The sequence below is a fragment of the Amyelois transitella genome, chromosome 3, assembly GCF_032362555.1.
Source record: "Amyelois transitella isolate CPQ chromosome 3, ilAmyTran1.1, whole genome shotgun sequence".
Taxonomy (NCBI): domain Eukaryota; kingdom Metazoa; phylum Arthropoda; class Insecta; order Lepidoptera; family Pyralidae; genus Amyelois; species Amyelois transitella.
Window position 1 is genome coordinate 11248821 of NC_083506.1, and position 18113 is coordinate 11266933.

Sequence of the window (18113 nt, forward strand, 5' to 3'; positions counted from 1 at the left end):
TTTTTCTATTGTTGATAAGTCAGTAAAATTATGAGAAGAAACAACAAAATAAACTGCAAGTAGATTTATTCCAAATTACTTCTGTAACATTTATTACTTAATAATAAGTATTAGAATGAATTACATATTTCACTGGAAAAATAATTAGTATTTTGACTACGCAACTGAACTCATTTTTATGATGTGTTAACAATGAACAAATTTGCTGGGGAAAATATTGAATTTAATCAATTAAAAAAATATACATATATTTGGGCAATAATCCAATTTAAGGTTTATAAAATTTATTCAACTAAGTGTGTACCAAAGATTCTAGCTACTTTCTTATAAATAAGTGAGTTTTAACAATTTATCATTTTTTGATTTAGTATATGTAGGTATCTTTACTGGTATTCTTCATACAGAATTGTATTTGTCTAGATGCATTTTGTATGAACGACCAATGTCTTGAATTTTCAAATCATGGATTTACATTATAAAGTACATACCATGATGGCACCTCCATTTTTTCTAAAACTAGGGCCACATGATAAATAATGATATCATCAATTTGAAAGTTTAAATTTATCTTATGATAAGTGAAATTGGAAAATACAGATCAAAGTTTTTTTTCTTATACTATTTTATATTTACATTTTATTCTTATACTAGTAAGTCTTTCGAGAGTTTAAATTATTTATCTATTAAAGGATATTTCACTACCAACAGTAATCTTTAACTTTTTTTTAAATGGCAACATTGATATAAAATTTAACATTCGTATCGATTACTCAAAAGTAAGTTTTCCTACTTAGCGTAATTTTAATTTGCAGAGGTATTTAAAAAAAAATTATTAAGATTATTATCCAACTTACGTTATTACCGGTTATGTCCTCAACTCTGCGGAGACGGAATCCGCCCCTGACCATGATCTTGGATTCGATAATCGGGTTTTACAACGAAGTGTATCCTGTCAGACTTGCGCAACCCTTCCCCTGCAAGATTGTGGCACGTCAGATGGGAGTTGCTTATTGGAATCCAAACTAATATTGAAACATGGTTAAGTGCATACACACGGAATTTTGCCGGCACGTAAGTTGACCTGTTTTAAATTTCCACATGTTCACTGGAATGGTGAAAGTATGGCTAGTGCACCTGCGAAGATCAATTACGGTTCAACTTATATACCTGGTATTATACCTTATCTTTCTATGATACAAGATATTAGTTTCAAAAGATTATGCTTTTCGTTGGAAGCCTTATGTATTTACCTGCCTTAAATAAAACACATCATTAGATTTAACTTAATCTAGTAATAATTAAGGATATAGTCAGTAATATTTGGTTCGTTATCGTCTTAGTAACTGTGTATCTTATCTATGAAGACATAAAAGTATGGCACTAAAATTAATTATGGCAAATCAATTAAGAAAGAGCAAAATGAAAATTATAAAACAAAACAAAAAATATCTTGAATTAAAAAAAATATTATACGAAGAATATTGGAACCTTTCTAAATAAAAATAAAACAAATAATAAAAAAAAATAAGCATACATAGGTAAAGGAATTAAAAAAAAAATAGTTCAATAAAAATAATACTTACTAGTAACTAACTAGTGACCTACGCAACCGTCCGAACTCGAACTCGAAGTCACTTCACAACACAAATCTCGTTAAAATGTCATAGAGTCGCTCAATCTCACGATGTTTAAGACCGACAGGATCGCCTTGTAGTCCAATAATATTCCGTGCGTGCGCACGTGTACATTTCACAACACAAATCGCGTTTAAACGTCAAAAAGCAACGCAATATTGTGTTGCGAGGGTCGTCGCTAGTAGTGGTCGGGCCTGTACGGTGCGCGGGCGTAGGTGCCGCTGCCGTAGGCGCTGTCGTCGGAGGGCAGGGCGCCGCGCCGCGCCGCGCTGCTGCTGGCGGCGCTGGCGCTCGCGCTGTACACGGACTCGCGGCGCTCGGTTACTGCTGCGCCTGGAATGATAGGTATATTTGTTTGACTAAGACCCTTATAGAGGCAACCTTCAAATTTATTAAGAGAATTAGAGAATATAAAGTCAGACAAGGCATACTTATAAGTAGTCACGTCTGGCATAACAGTTTAGTTTAGGAACTAAGATGGACCATTTAATGGTGTATTACAATGTAATATATTAGCACAGTTTTGTTATTACAAACTCCTCTCCCCTCTTTAATTACCCTTCTCTACTTCATGGGAATCAGAAGAAGAGTTCGCGAACTGTCGAGAATGTCCATCACTCGTTTCATGGTAGTAAACTTGTTGGTAGTATTTGGACTTAAAATTATCTCTATCTTCGAAGGTAACTTACCAGCAGGTCCCGGCCTGATGCCATTGACAGCCGCCCCGTACGTTGGCTCTCTCTGAGCGTTGTGTGCGTTCTGGTTGTGTGTGAGTGCGTGCTGCGGGTGTGCGTGCGTGTGCGCATGTTGCGGAGGTCGCAGCAGCAACGACTGAGCCGCCACCAGCGGCCCGCCTGCGCCCGCGCCGCTACTCTTGCTGTACACTGATTGGGACCTGCGAAATTACAAAAGAGTTGGAGACATCTATACCTACTTATAACGAAGAACACGGGATTGTATATCTTCATCAAGCAGTTAGCATTTGAAAAGTGAAGAAACAATGCAGAGCAATGTCAATTTGATGCTATAGTAGTTTTGGTCTAAAGCAAGCAGTGATCTTTTATTATTATCTTTCCTATAATATAGTTACGCCTGTATGCAAGAACGTTATTTAAAGTGGATTTGTATTTTTAAAGTTTGATAGATCACAAACATTGAACAAAGTGCACCCGTCCTGTTTAAGTTTACATGTTCCAACTATAATTCCAAATATACCTGCCTCAAAGCTAAAAATATTTAGCGAAAACATACGGTTGTGTTATTGCGTAAACTAAGACAGGACGGGTCTCATCGTTATTCCAGTAAGTGCCGCACACTACTACAACGGATGAGCATAATTACGTGCAACAAGTCGATCCTTCAGCTGACCTGTGCAGCGTGTGCCTGGCCGGCGGCGGCGAGCGGCAGTACAGCGACTTGGTGCCCGAGTACAGGGGCTCCGTGGTGTCTGGCCGAGGAGCTGAGGCCGCGCAGTACGTGGGAGCGTGCCGGTAGTGGTGGTGCGAAGTCGGGAACGTTGGCTTGTCCAGCTCGTCTAGATCTCGGGGCGAAGACGCGCGGGAGTTGGAGTGGGTTCGAGGTCGACGGGTGCCCCACTCGTGGAGAAGCGCGCAGGCTACTCCGCCGCCCAGGCCTCCCACCCAGCAAACCCAGTGGCTGTCCCAGCGGGAGAGGACGAACGAGGGTCCGAGAGACCGAGCAGGGTTCAGGGATGGCATCTGAAAAATTGTTTTTAAACTTAAGTTAAACTGTTTCTCGTATAATATAATTATAGCAAACAGAGCCCTTACCATTTTTATGGTGCCTATATTCGCTCCATTCAGATAAAACCCCGATCACAAGACAACCGATGTGGCCCTTTTACATTAGGTTCCGTGTGGCGTGGACAACAACTTCTTTATAAAGATAATAAAATGCGTGTTAAGAAAGAAAAGGAGGTAAATTTATGTGTCCGGCGTTCTCAAGTGACAGTTATACGTTTTTCGATCTATTTAAATACGGAGATTTCAATGGAAGAATGAGTACAGCAGTGAATTTTGATTTCCAGCGAATGTGGTCGCCATTTTTTGCCTCCATTCTTGAGCGGCACAGTTGAACGGAAACGAACGTGCGATACAAAAAACCGCATCCATTGAGTTGAAAGGATCCCGTGCAATTACTATACAATGGCTGCGGGGTATATGTATAGATAGTATGATACGCTACCTGCATAGAGTCGTACAATAAAGAAATAACAGGTCGTTAACTCTTGCCCTGAATATTCTCACTCCTAAGTTTTGTTTACAGGCGGACGAGTCTTCCCCAGCCAAGCAGGAAAAGCCGGGCAAAGGCCACAATATCGCTTCTTATACTTTGTTTATTCTATGCAAAATCTTTATGAGTTTAAACATTCTCTGCTTGCTTATTTCAATTGTTATCATAAGCATATATAAAAGTGCAATTTTTATCCATTAAAATTTAATTCAAATGTGAAATATGTAAAATATGTAAACACTTGTTATGTAATTGTGCAAATGTGAAACCACTATGAACTCACTGATGTGTATTTCTGTAATATGGATATTTTACGACGAAGTGTTTTATTCGCCATATTTTTTTTGACGACAGTTTCAGTTTTCCAAGAATATTTTGTATAGATAGCGTATTGGGACGGTTTATTTATGTTTTTCGGAACGTTTACGCCGACTCTCCCACCCCACATTCCTCATATTCAGTTGGATTTGCGGAGATATTGATGGGGCAAAAAATAAGGCGAGGACCATCTGCAGATATTCGGGGAAAAGGGTCTTTATTATTTTCCTTCCTAATTACCTGCCTCCCTTTATTTCTTTGGGAAAATACGCCTTATTTTTCTGGGCGATAACTTTCGCGGGCACTGTTTTTACATGACTACACAAAAAATGCGTGCTGTTTTCGCCTCATGTGCTATATCTTCTAACTACATACTCGTACGTAATATTTTGTAACTGGCATTTACATGCAGTTTCGCCTGCGCGAGTTAAGCGCCATCTACACGTGCACTTTTGCAAATCTCACGGGGTCTATAGTTTTTAACGGGATGAAATAAAATCAAAATCCATTAACAATATGGTTGAGTAGATAACGCGTGAAGAGACAACAAACAAATAAACTTGTTTCTCATTTATCACATTTAGATTATTTCATTTCAAAAATGTATAAGCTTTTCTTGTATACCATAGATAATGAATCCAATTGCCTTAAGAAGAGCAAAGTCCTTTACAAATACATCTTTCCAAGTCACCTTTGTAACACGTGAGCAGTGATAGCAGATGTTCCCAGAAAAGCCTTTAGAGAACAACAGACAAAGACGGGTCACACACCTACAGCGATCCTCATCTCGACACTTCAATATAGCTGTTGTGTTAAAATGATCTATCATAAAACATTGAGAATACAGAGCGATGTACCAAAATTAACTACGGTACAAAGTCGCCAAGAAATACTTTAATTCAGTCTTGACAAAATGTTATGATATGACAATAACTTTTTATTATAGTCAATATTGAATTTCTGACAAAATTCGGGAACATTTAGGATCTGACGCTGTTTTGTAAGTTCTGTAGCTTTATAAGTTTCTGATTCTTTGAAAGGAGTCCTATAAAATAAGTAATAATTCAAATAAGGAAAAAATCTGTCTCTTTTATATCTCTTGCGGGGTAGACAACAGTTTCGAAAAGACTGAAAGGCCACGTTCAGCTGTATGGCTATTGCTAGCCCATCGGCTACAAGCGGTATCCACAGTTTATCCCTATGTTGTTTTACGACATCCATAGGTAAGATATGGAGTGGTTCTAAAGTTATTCTAAAGTGCATGAAACCACACGGCTCTGTAGATATAATATGGTAAAAATTATGAACGTGGGCTGTGGTTTCATCTCTTGAGCTCATTGTTTTATGCTCTTATGGAGATCGCTTTTGGTCATGTTTCAAACCTATCAAGTTGCTTCAATCAATTGTGAATATCGTCTACGATTTACATACACAAACGTTGTATTGTTCTTATATACCTACTTATGTATATGGCCTTCCTGTTTTTGATTATAATTTGGATGTGAAGCAGATACGGAGAAGAAATAATAAGTAGGAAGCATTTACTTTATAGTCTGTTTGGTGTTTTTCATATTAATGACCGGGTTAAAACGATTTTGTTGAATTTGTAACAAAATTTTGTAATATATTGACTTGGTTTGAGTCATATCATAATGCATGCAGCTTCTATTGCGTCTACCCAATGATTATATTCACATATGTTACGTCTTTATCCTTTACGGGGCAGACATGGCTCGCTATCACGAGACTTGATACCCACCTTAGCTTGGTGGCATCAAAGATGTGACGGGTTGCCAGCCCATCGCCTAGGAATCCCAAGTACTTATGCCTATTTTTTCTTTTACAATTTGCGCATGCAGAATGATAAGCAGTTGGAAGGAAATATGTTTTTTTTCGCTCTCAGACTACCATGAAAGATCATCTATGTAATCTATGGCTTGTTTAAGAAAAGAATGTCTATCTTCATCCTGGTGACGTTAATTCCAGTAGCGTCTTGCTTATTGCTCTTGTATTATGTACCTAAATCTGGCTTTATGGAGCGAATGCCTATAATTGCTATTTAGTATTTAATAGAATGGTATTAACCTCACACGTAACAATACCATTATTTTATCACGAACTTTTCGAATGATGTTACAATGATCCGTGGTAACCTATGTCTATAATTGACAGTTAAAACTTACAGAAACGAAACTGGCCGCGCAGTAGGCGACTCCCAGCATGGCGGGGGCGGTGCCTGACCACCGGCGCTCCATGGCTGCGAAGTACGCCGCGCACACCAGCCCGGAGAGCACCACTTCAGCCCCCAGCCGCTCCCAGGCCGCCGCCCCGCCGCCGGGCAGCGACGCTGAGAGGCTCCCTGCGTAGCCGGGCACGCTAACGCTATAACAATAAAAAAGAAATGGTTTAGTAACGCCGTGTGGTTCCCGGCACCAATACAAAAAAGAATAGGACCACTCCATCTCTTTCCCATGGATGTCGTAAAAGGCGACTAAGGGATAGGCTTACAAACTTGGGATTTTTTTTAGGCGATGGGCTAGCAACCTGTCACTATTTGAATCTCAATTAGTATATAATTAATGTTAGCATTAAGCCAAATAGCTAAACGTGGCCATTCAGACTTTTCAAGGCTGTTGACTTTGTCTACCCCGCAAGGGATATAGACGTGTCCATATGTATGTACGTATGTATTTAGTAGAACGAAGCTGTTATAGTCAATTTCGTTAAGGGTCGTCGGTCATCGCTCAAAAAGCTTTAACATATGTACATGCATATAATCACGTCTATATCCCTTTCGGGGAAAACAGATCCAACAGTCTTGAAAAGACTGATAGGCCAATTTCAGCTGCTTGGCTTCATGATGGCAAAAAGCTTTGGAGATGGGAAAATGTTAATTTCTGTGATGTGAAAGAAGATACATAAATAGAAAATGCAATGCTATGATGTTGTGGTCATGTAGAGAGGATGAATGAATCTACAAGGGAAGTGTTATTAGGTAGGAATGACGGATAACTCAGACTGTGTTAGTAACGTTGGAAATAAGGAAAGTCTACACGATTGTAACATAGTTTTTATATGCCTTTCGGGGTGCAGGCAGAGCTAATAGTCTTGAAAAGACAGAAAGTCCGCGTTCACCTGTATTGAAGAAACTGTGATTTATTTATTTATTTCAAACTTTATAGCAAAAATAGTGACAAGTGATTCAAATAGTGACAGGTACACGATCGCACCTTGTTCAAATTCGTCCTGGTGAATGGTCGTGAATACATAATGCGAGTAGAGCCAAGTAATTACAAACACCTTCTGCTTATCATAGCTACTGAATACAGTTCATTAGATATATGTACTTATTATACTAATGGCAATTATATGTGTTTGTTCGTAATAAGATACCTCAAATACTCACGCGTTGCTCCTATTCGTGTTTAATTATAAGGCGGCCTTGGGAATTACGTTCAATCTAGTTTATTCTCGGTAGTAAATAGGCTGATTTCGTCGGGAATCCTGTTAGATACACCACTCCCAAAAAAGAGGATATTTTGTTTCGTTTTTCTCATATATAACATTAGTCTATACTAATTATATAAAGCTGAAGAGTTTGTTTTGTTTGTTTGTTTAAACGCGCTAATCTCAGAAACTACTGAACTGATTTGAATAATTCTTTTACTGTTAGATACTCTATTTATCGAGGAAGGCTATAGGCTACATTTTATCCCGGATTTCCTACGGGAAATGTCAACAATGCAGGTGAAAGTTGAATGAGTCGGCCATCTGCGAGCTTTTCACGCGAACGCTGCGCAAACCAACAAAGATATAGTAAAACAATGTACTAAAGATGTGAAGTACTCATTTTTTGGCACAAAAAAGTCCGCGAGAGCATATATCTATCTCTTAAAGTTTACTTACAATAACCACTTTTAAGTTAATTTTTTAAGATTATTTTTTCATTATAAACATAAGTTATTTTGAAACCAATTTTCTTTAATTCAGTATTAATCCTTATCCAAATAAATATGTTTATTACTTTCGGCTTTTCATGTAGACTAAAATTGCCATTTACAGTATATAAATCAGACGAATAGGTTTTGAGATATAGTCGTTATAAGCAATTTGCAGCGAAACATTTAATACGGCGAACCAGCGTTCTTTCTAATACGCGTGACCGCCGTAAGTATTTATTATAAAATATAGTATGTATTCTCGAATTTAGATACAGCAATATTTCCCTAATATCTCAATATTCACTCAGAGCCAGACGTGATTTGTCAGAAATATTATATTTCATTCGAATGTAATCCAGAATCTTGTAACGAAAAATGTCTGGGTATCGTCTGTTTGAAAAATTTACTTATAAATTCGTACAATTTATATTGACGGTATGATCTTTGCAATGGCCAAATTTCTAAAACTATTATCCTTCATAGAGAACGGATTAATATTTTATCTTCTTTCGTGCCTGCTACTGCCAGTAAGTACCATCTTATTTATTAGTCGTATGGTCTATGGTATATTTTTATCAATGTTTCATTTATTAAGTATTTTTGTTTATTTTTAAATTATACGTTAAGACATTACATTACAGTGCCGTGTGGTTCCCAGCACCAATAGAAAAAAGTAACAGGAACACTCCATCTCTTTCTCATGGATTTCTTAAAAGGCGATTAAGGAATAGGCTTATAAGCGTTGGATTCTTCTTTTGGGCTATCAACCTGTCACTATTTGAATCTCAACAAACAGCTAAACGCTGGCTCTACCTGTCCCGCAAGAAATATCGACGTGATTGTATATATGTACTATAATACATTTCGCTAAACACTTTTAGAAATACAAAACGTTTCGATTTCTGCGCTTAAGAAGCATAATATAAATCTCACGATTATTCACGGCGAGGCATATGACATTTTAAAAGCGTTAACTCATTATTTTTAGGCTTCGTGGTTCATTTGCTCGGTATTTTTGTGCCGGTCAATATCTTTGGAGCCGAGTATTATTAGACGAGGGTTCAGACGTGGGAACAAGAGGGATCCCGCCCTGACATCTGATGATTATAATGACGTCACATAAGCTGAACTACAAATAGAAAATTTCTATAAAAATTCTCCTTTTGTGAAGGCGGTATCTATTGTTGTTTATGTCTATCCATTGCAGGGTCTTTTAAAACGTTGCATCGATTTTTATCAATGTGTGTAAGTGTAGCTTTCAGATCGAGGTACTGTATGTCTGTATGATTTACTAAATATTACAGGTAAGTACTTATTAAGTTTATATTTTATTTCATAATAATTTCTATTATTAGATTTTTTTTTATTAAATATTATAAATAACTATATGACCAAACCTTTGACATTATGGAAGTACTTGTGAATAATCCCTAAATAATAAAAAAAATATATATACAGGACAAATTACACATAATAAGTTAGCCTCGAAGAAAGTTCGAGACTTGTGTTACGAGATACTAACTTAACGATACTATATTTTATAATAAATATATTATAGATAAACATCCAAGACCCAGGCTGATCAGAAAAAGTTCTTTTCTCATCATGCCCTGGCCAAGATTCGAACCCGGGATCCCCGGTGTCACAGACAAGCATACTACCGCTGCGCCACAGAGGCCGTCAAATGTAGATATTTTGAAAAAGAAAACATAAAATTCGTTAGGCTATGACAGACATACACTCAAATCAAACATTAAACACCTCTTTTTTTTTAGAGCGGCGGATTCAACGGCCGGCTAGTGCTGTCTTTTTCCATTCCCTTACCAGCATGGAAGGATTCCATTGTACTATAAGAGTAAAATTTCTGTACTGACATTTTTTTTACTGGAAATATTTTCATACAGTTTTTATACATTTTAATTACAGTTTGTTTTAAACCCTGCTAACGATGGAGCCGCGACGCACTCAATGTTGTAAAAAGCGAATATTTTTTTACTGTACGAATTAATATTTTCGTTGCGAACTATGCAAGTAGTAAGTAAGCATTACATATCTAGTCGTTATGCTGTTAAATATAAACAAACACTTATTATAAACTGAGTAAATATGCTCTCAAATTTAAAATGAATGTACTTTATAAGTGTTTGTAGGTATTACATCAATGTTACCCTTTTTCACCGCTAGTTGTATGTATAAATTAACTGTGGATCGATCCCGGGACATGTGGTTCAAAGGCAGTACTACGCTACTAGTAGATACGCTGAACAAATTGTAAAATTATTGCAATGTAAACCAAAACCAATTTTATAATTTTTTTAGACACTTCTACCAAAAAAGTTCTCTCCATAAGAATAATTGTGTAAGAAGCTCTCAAGATTTTTTTTTTTAAATTATTGGTGGTCATGAGCCACCGGACCCAGGGTCAAATGGGTTCATAAGAATAAAGAACTCAAAACATCTGCGGGTGTCATTGACATTCGGATTATGTAGAACACGCAATGAACAGCACAAGATGAATGGCTGAATCAATATACTTTTTAGAAAACACATTATGTACGTACTCGTTTTATCTACTTGACCAATGTTAATGTAATTTCGCAAACGGATAGTGGGTGGTGTACTGAGATGGACATTAGGTAGGTACCCAACTTACCTTTAATTCAGAAAGAACTACCGTTCACGTGGGATTTAGTTTGCGAGTGAAGCCGCGTGCAGGGGCCAGTTCAGTTCAATTTGATGTTATAAAATTGCTAAATAATACAGCGGACGTGGTTTGAAGTCCTGTGATAAGTATTCTAGTCTGTTAAGTTGTTTCCACTTTAAAAAGTATAGGTATATCCAGACGTGAATAACCCTGGCGGTAAATGAAAAAAAGAACATTCCAGACTTGAATAACCTTGGTTATAAACTGATAGGTATAACAGCAAAATATCAAACAAGAATTGAAATTCCAGTAGCCAGTAGCCAGCCCATCGCCTAAAAGAAGAATTCCAAGTTTATAAATGCCTCTAGTAGCTAACATTCATATAAAAAGTAATGTACATTTTAATGAACAGTCAAGATTGTGTCACCCCCGCCGAAGTAGCTGAATGTACGAAACGCCATTACATCGTTATTGTGCCCGCCGCCATTCATCTGATATCGCAACTCAATAGCTATTGTTAAATGGGACGTCGGATGGACCACTTCCCAAGTTCCACTGTACCTATGACATACTAAGTATATCACTAAAGGCAAAAACACATTAGACGTATAATAATCAGCGACACTGACGCGTTTTCCCTAATTCCTTTAAAGACAGTCTTAAAACGATACATTCATAAATAATATTCAATTACTGTTTTCTATTTTTTGTAACACATCTTTTTATGAGAGATTACGAACAAACAAACATTTTTTTTATATTTGTACAGTTTTGTACAACATGTGGAAAAAAAAACAACATTTAATTAACAAAAAGGGAATCTTAAATAAATTCAGAATCGTCATCAGTCTAAAATTAAAAGGATGCCATTAATTAGAATTATTATCATAGCTATTTTGCTTTCCATACTTTCAGCTGTGCTCAGTGTGCGGTTAAAAAAATGTCAGCTACCTTTTTTTTTTAAACTTACATGTTCATACGTGCAGTGTTGTGCTATTATCGTGTGTTTAAACCCTTAAAAAGTTCTCATAATACAAATAGGTTTTACGGTTTCAGTACCGAAGATTGCAATCCAAGAACTAAAAGTTTCGCTGTTAGAATTTTATACGAGTTCTTTCCCCGCGTTCTACTTGCATGGTTCAGAGAATTTCCTGTTTTCAAACGTTCAATATGCTTAGAAAAATCTTTTATTCGTAAGTGCACGCAAAAAAATAAAAATAGGTATGAAATAAATTGTAATAAATGAGATAAGAATATCTATAATGTAATTACTAATAATTTAATAGGTAAACGACATTTACTTTTACATAAACAAATTTTCGCGTTGTTAAGATTAAAGTTAATTTTTTTTTTAAAGAAAAAGGATTTAACATTCCGTCATAAGCATCAGCAATAATATGCTTTAATAAACAATTTTTTTATCCTAGTTAATCTGGTTGTATTGTTATTTTTGATAAGTGGAGGAAAAATTAAATAACATTTTCCAGCTTTCGATAAGTATATAGGTATTCCTAATCAACTAGGTACTATTATTATTTATTATCTACACATAAAGGCGTTCAAAGTGGGCGTTAACATTTAGTTTAAAAACGTAGTGGTACCATTTTATTTATTACATTGAAGACGTGATCTCATTGTTTATAACAGGGGACGTCCTGAAGCCAGCACAATGCTCTGGTTTTAATTATTTTTTCTCAGCAATGAACCAAATGAGGCGAGGCCTCCTCACTGCCGGCAGGATGCCAAATAAATGTAGACGTTTCAACAGACTATAGAAAGAGGGACGTATAAAGAATTAAGTATAGATACTATAAAAAATTATAGTTGGACAATGTATGTTCTGATTTTAAGAATAATAGAACTAACGTGTATCTCTGTATGTTGTTCTTTTATTATTTAAAAATACGATTTATTTTTGTGTTCTATTTACTAGCGTTTATCTTTTGGTTTTTGCCACAAAACACAGAGATTACATAAATACGTAAATATCGAAACGATAGAATCGTACATTTTTTTTAAGTAGGTAATTTTGATCATAGTTGTGGTCACGGCATTTGTAATGTAATCTCTGAATTCTGTGTTTTTTCCTTTGTCTTCTCAATACAAGGTTTGACGAATTTGACTCTTCTTTTAATCTGACCTTTCGAAGTGATCGAGTAGGTATATATTTAAGTAGCTATAAATGTTTAGTAAATGTTACTGAATTTTACTTTTTATTAAGCTTTATCACAATTGTAATGAAATCTAAGCCAAAAATAAATTTACATATACAAGTAATTCCCGACCTGCGTTTGCGCACGCGATTTTTTTTTCAAGATAAAATCTTATGTGTGCTCATTAGAATACAGTGCTCTAACATCGAATCTAATGCCTCTTTGTGGGATTAGAGCCCATATTATGCAACTTTAAGCTCATTTAAATGTATGCAACGTTAGATACGCACGTGGACACTTGTTGTAAATTAAAGAGGCTAGAGATAGGTCACTGTGATGTGAGATCAACGCTTATTATAAAAATAGCAGTTTCATTAACGTTATAGATACTCAGTGGGACTTTCAACGCTTTATGCATGACATAATAAACATACATGGGTAGACATATAAATTATTTGCATATGTACGATTCTATACAAGAAAAGTTAACGCGCTCCATGTAGATAGTTAAAATTTTTCACAAACGCGTTTTTTTAACAAGCCATTACCTTTACATACATTAACGTTTACTTCTGTAATTTGATTATTTTGTACGCTGATGATAGTTTCGGGGCAAACCAAAGAGATCTAATGTGTGATAGCAAAATGTTTTCAATTTTTTGTTCGTATGCAGTTTTTTGTCGAATTGAGTTTTTTTTCGTTTCAGTGAAACAGATAAGCGGATAGTCGTTTTTTAAAAGCGCTTTATGTAGTCCAGTGTTATTAGCCGTTTGTTTTGGTAGTAAAATATTAATTGGTGTTTTTCGTCATACGATTTTGATAGAATTTTACACATATTTTTTTTGTGCTACCTATAAAAAATACTACATATTTGAAATAAAAATAGAGAATATCTGCTAGGTAATTAAGTAAAACGTTTTGTTTAAGTAACTTTGTTGGTTTTAACAAAATTAATAAATAAATATAGTTACTAATACTTTTTTGAACTAAACAGTTACAAATGGTAAAAAAACTTTAGTAAAACTAAAATATTAAATCGCCTTAATTTCTTAAATTTCCATTTTTTTTAAACATGTTCGTGTGTAAAAAAAACTCAATATAGGCACATAATTATTGAAACTATATTATAAGTTGAAATGAATAACAAATATGTCACACAGGGCGCCCTAATTCCTCATGCACACATGCACCAAGCGCATCCCTGCATCGGCAGATGATTATGCATAATTTATGCAAGTTGGGTCAAGTGGGCAGAAGGCCACTCGTGGACAATGGCCCACAAATTGCCGACATTCACACCTTATGGTGGCTTAGCAGCGGTTTTTTGGGCTTTGTCAGATTGGATCCATGTTTGTTAATGGGACAATGGTCGTGTTAGACGTTTTTGTGGGCTATTGAGCTAATATTTTATGAACTGATTATTTTATTCGCTAATGGCAGCTCAGAAGTTTTATGACGTCACATTGTTTATTATTGATTTCTGTGTTTGAAACTATGATTTAAGTTTTTACAAACTTATTCTCCGGGCTTCGCTCCTGTTGGATTTCCCGACTTAGGTATTTAAGTATTTACCTACCGGATTCATCCATTATAAAATGTTTGTATAACAATCCGATATAGATATAATTTTTTTCCACAGATTTTTATGATTGAAGTATGTAATCATACATTTTGCAGAATCGTTATCATAACCATCTCTATTTATAAGTTTTACTAACTACTTAGTAACTACTGCCTTTCAAAAATTATAGTTGCAATCAAAACAAAAATTTGTAAACATCATTATTATAATTTTAAAAATATTAATTATCCCATCCCGTTAAATTAAAAACCCCACGCCTCAGCTGTTCCCAAAGTACTCAAATATGTCCCGCAGGATAACGAGATTACTTTCTCTTCTCGCAATCAAGAACTAATTGCACTAATTACAGCCGTAATGGCTCAGTATGGTCCTTTTTTGCCATTCTGAGTTCCTGTCGAACCATGATGGCTCAATTTACGTGGCCGCCCGATCTCTGATTCCAATTTTTTGGAGAAAGTGATTAAAGAGTTTTGTGCGGATTTAACAATTTTGTATTAATAATTTATGATATAAAAATCTTAAGATACTTATGTTTTTTTTTTACAATTTTCTTTACAGCTACTGCGGTAGTGTCCCCGTGTTTTATGTAGAGTGAAGTTATTAGTACAATTAATGCTTCTTCACTATTTGTTAGTGAAAGTTCCTTAGAATAGGTATTCAAAAGTAACCAATCGAACATGCAGATAGAAACATAAAAAATAAGCTGTTCTTACGGTAAATATATGAATTTATGTTAACATAACAAGGATTTTAGTAAAACCTGTTGTTATCAAATAACACTTGAATTTAATTTATGTAGCCACGCATTTTGAACATAAGAATCACGGTCCATTTGATTTCTACGAATTAGAATCCAACATTTGTATTGCCAACAATAAAAAATGTGAGCATCTATCGGCCCCTCCCGGTTAACAAGCGAACAATTACATTTAATTTACTGATTCGTTTTTTAAAGTACCCCAATATGGCGGCCGCGGCCACCCTGACATTAAACCGCTATCATTTACAAAGATAATCCACCGCGACATTTGTTAAAAATATTTTCGAGGGGGTATCGCGAACATTTCAAAATTTTCAATTGTTGTGAAGTGCCACTTTCCGAACGTATTGTTCTGATTTGAACACGAATTTAAGACTTTATTTATTATAATAATAAAGTTTATTTCATCAACCTCGTTCTAAATTTGGATTTAGACAAGTGCGCGGTTTAATTTATTGACGTATAATTCTCTATTCAGTAATTTCGATGTAATGTGTATTAGATTTGCGTTTCCGTATTAATGAAATTTTATTGCGTGCGGTAAATATTAATTATGTAATAATAGTGTAGATTTCGGCGAAATATAATAAAATTGTTATCAAACAATTGTGGATGTTGGAGGAGCCTATTTAAGAAAAAAATACTAATGATTATTAAGACTAAGTGCATCAAATTTTTGTTGAAAAACATTTGATGGTAAAAATACTTTAGCAAATATTTTTTTTACAATGGTTTGAATTTGAAGATTTAGCAAAATTTAAGGCACCTCGCTTTATTTTTCATTACGTCGATTCAGAGGTCTGACCTCTTATAGGCTTTTTGAAAGAATTATACAACAATTCAGAAAGATAGATTTTTGAAAGAATTGTACCAAACCTACCGTTTGGTACAATTCTACAAGATTATATTAACTTCGAACAAAACCTGAATTCACCCATAACAGGCATTTTATTCCCTTCATTCCTGGCTCGGCGGTATGAAAATGCGGACTATATTCGGGTTGTTCGCGGAACCAGCAGAAATCCCGGTTAAGCCGCGGAGGTTCGTAATACTGAGACTCGAGACCATTTCTCGTTATATTTTTGTATCATATGAAAGGATAAAGAAATCACTGAGATATTTTTCACACGTTTTTATTACAGTTCAGAAAGCACTGGAGTAAGGTCAGATCAAGAGTATCCTGAAAATGTGCGATGTGAATGAAGCGAAAGAAGTATGCAAAGATGCAATTAGAAAGATGTTGTGTTTGCATACCCTTCCGGGAAAGAGGCCTGATTTTATGTAGTAGTAGGTAGTTTTTTATGATCAGTATCTAAATAAATGCGATAAAAAATATTGCCAACAATCACGATTCGCTAACAATGGCGGGTGTCCCATGAATTCAATCATAATATAAAGATGTCGAAAAAATAAATGGCGTACAGTTTGCGCCCACAAAATTATTATACCATACGCAAATAACACCATATGCAGAGACACCTCGCCTAACAATCCGACTAATGCGGCAGACAACGCAATAAAAACTCCATTCGCACACGAAGAGGGGAAAATAAGCAAAAATCCACAAAACCCTTAGCACCGGTTTAACCCTTACTCAGTTTCAATTGCTGCGAATCTCTTCCATGGTTGTTTATGGCCAACTATCCCGACCGACATGTGTCGCGAAGGGTTAGTTTAGGGTTAAAACGGCGTTGTTTTCTTTATGGCTCGACAAAACAAAGGGCAAAGTTCAATGGGCAACAAGTTCGCGCCCGCTGCGTTAACCGCAGCCCTTTTTGCGCCAAAAAAGGATTAACCTCGGAAAAAAACAGTTGATGTCATAATTTCGAATCATCTGACCTACTGTCATGAGATTTTTAACCCTCTGTGTTATTGTTTATCACGATTCATCTGTTTCGCACATTTTTCTCGTTTATCTAATGGTTTTACTGCGTTCGCGTTATTTATTTTTGTATAACTCAATCGTACTTATGTTGGTATTATTTTTCAGCAGATTCCCGATTATATCCACGGTAAGTCGCAAATTCGAACAATGTGTTATGCAAATAGAACGATTAGTAAAAAAAAACTACTTATTTATGTCTATTTAATGAAGGACAATACCTAACAATCTTTGCAATTGATTTGGTACTATAAAAACCAATATAAAAAGTTTCACAATTATAAACATCATTTAGAAGACTTTCTCATGAGGCAGTGCCGCAGACGCAGACCATAAACGGCTATAAACAAACAAACCGTACAATCTGAAGTTCCCAACATGTGAATTGCTCGGCATTTTGAACTAAGCTATAAATCGTGTCTCCGCATTCCGGCGGCCATGTGAACCGCACATAGTTCGCTCGCTCAGCTCAACTTAATCCATTTGTCGACCCATCTCAGGATTAGCTTTACCTGTTTACTAACGCTCGAACAAAGGATATTGAGTCTTTGTTGTGCAGTTCGGAGGATGTAGAATTTAATACGCTCGATTTACTTTCTCTTGCGATATTGAGATCATTATTATCATGGTCTTATTTGTCCCGGTTGCAACTTGGTATCTTATCTCATTCGTGTCTGGGGTCTGATATTTGGGAGTACGTCAATAACTTTTTTTACTTATATACTCGCTTTTACCCGCAGCTTTGCCGCGCGAATTTAGCGTCACTTTCAAAATTATACATGTTTTGCGCAAATACCACGGCAACTATGGTTTTTACCTGGATGAAAAGTAACATATATCGCAACTACTCATCAAGTGTCGCATAGACTCCTAATGTCTCCTAAAATCTCAGTCTGAACAACTAGTCTGAACTCAATGACCAAGAAAACTTATCTAGATTGGACAT

At 35.7% G+C, this 18113-nt stretch overlaps 1 protein-coding gene across 2 annotated transcripts in view; it reads right to left on the reverse strand.

Annotated features, from left to right (window-relative positions):
• Window positions 1-83: 83 nt before the first annotated feature.
• The window catches only part of LOC106129804 (neurogenic protein big brain), a 74363-nt gene continuing 56333 nt past the window's right edge, over window positions 84-18113 (reverse strand). The window contains exons 3-6 of one of the 2 annotated variants that reach the window (XM_013328477.2): window positions 6389-6587; window positions 3003-3352; window positions 2324-2529; window positions 84-1967 (exon numbers count right to left, since the gene is read on the reverse strand). In XM_013328477.2, coding sequence (XP_013183931.2) covers window positions 1813-1967; window positions 2324-2529; window positions 3003-3352; window positions 6389-6587 — 910 coding nt within the window. In that variant the 3' untranslated portion in view covers window positions 84-1812. Of the gene's footprint in view, window positions 1968-2323; window positions 2530-2975; window positions 3353-6388; window positions 6588-18113 lie in introns of both variants that reach the window. The other variant, XM_013328476.2, reaches the window with a different exon arrangement.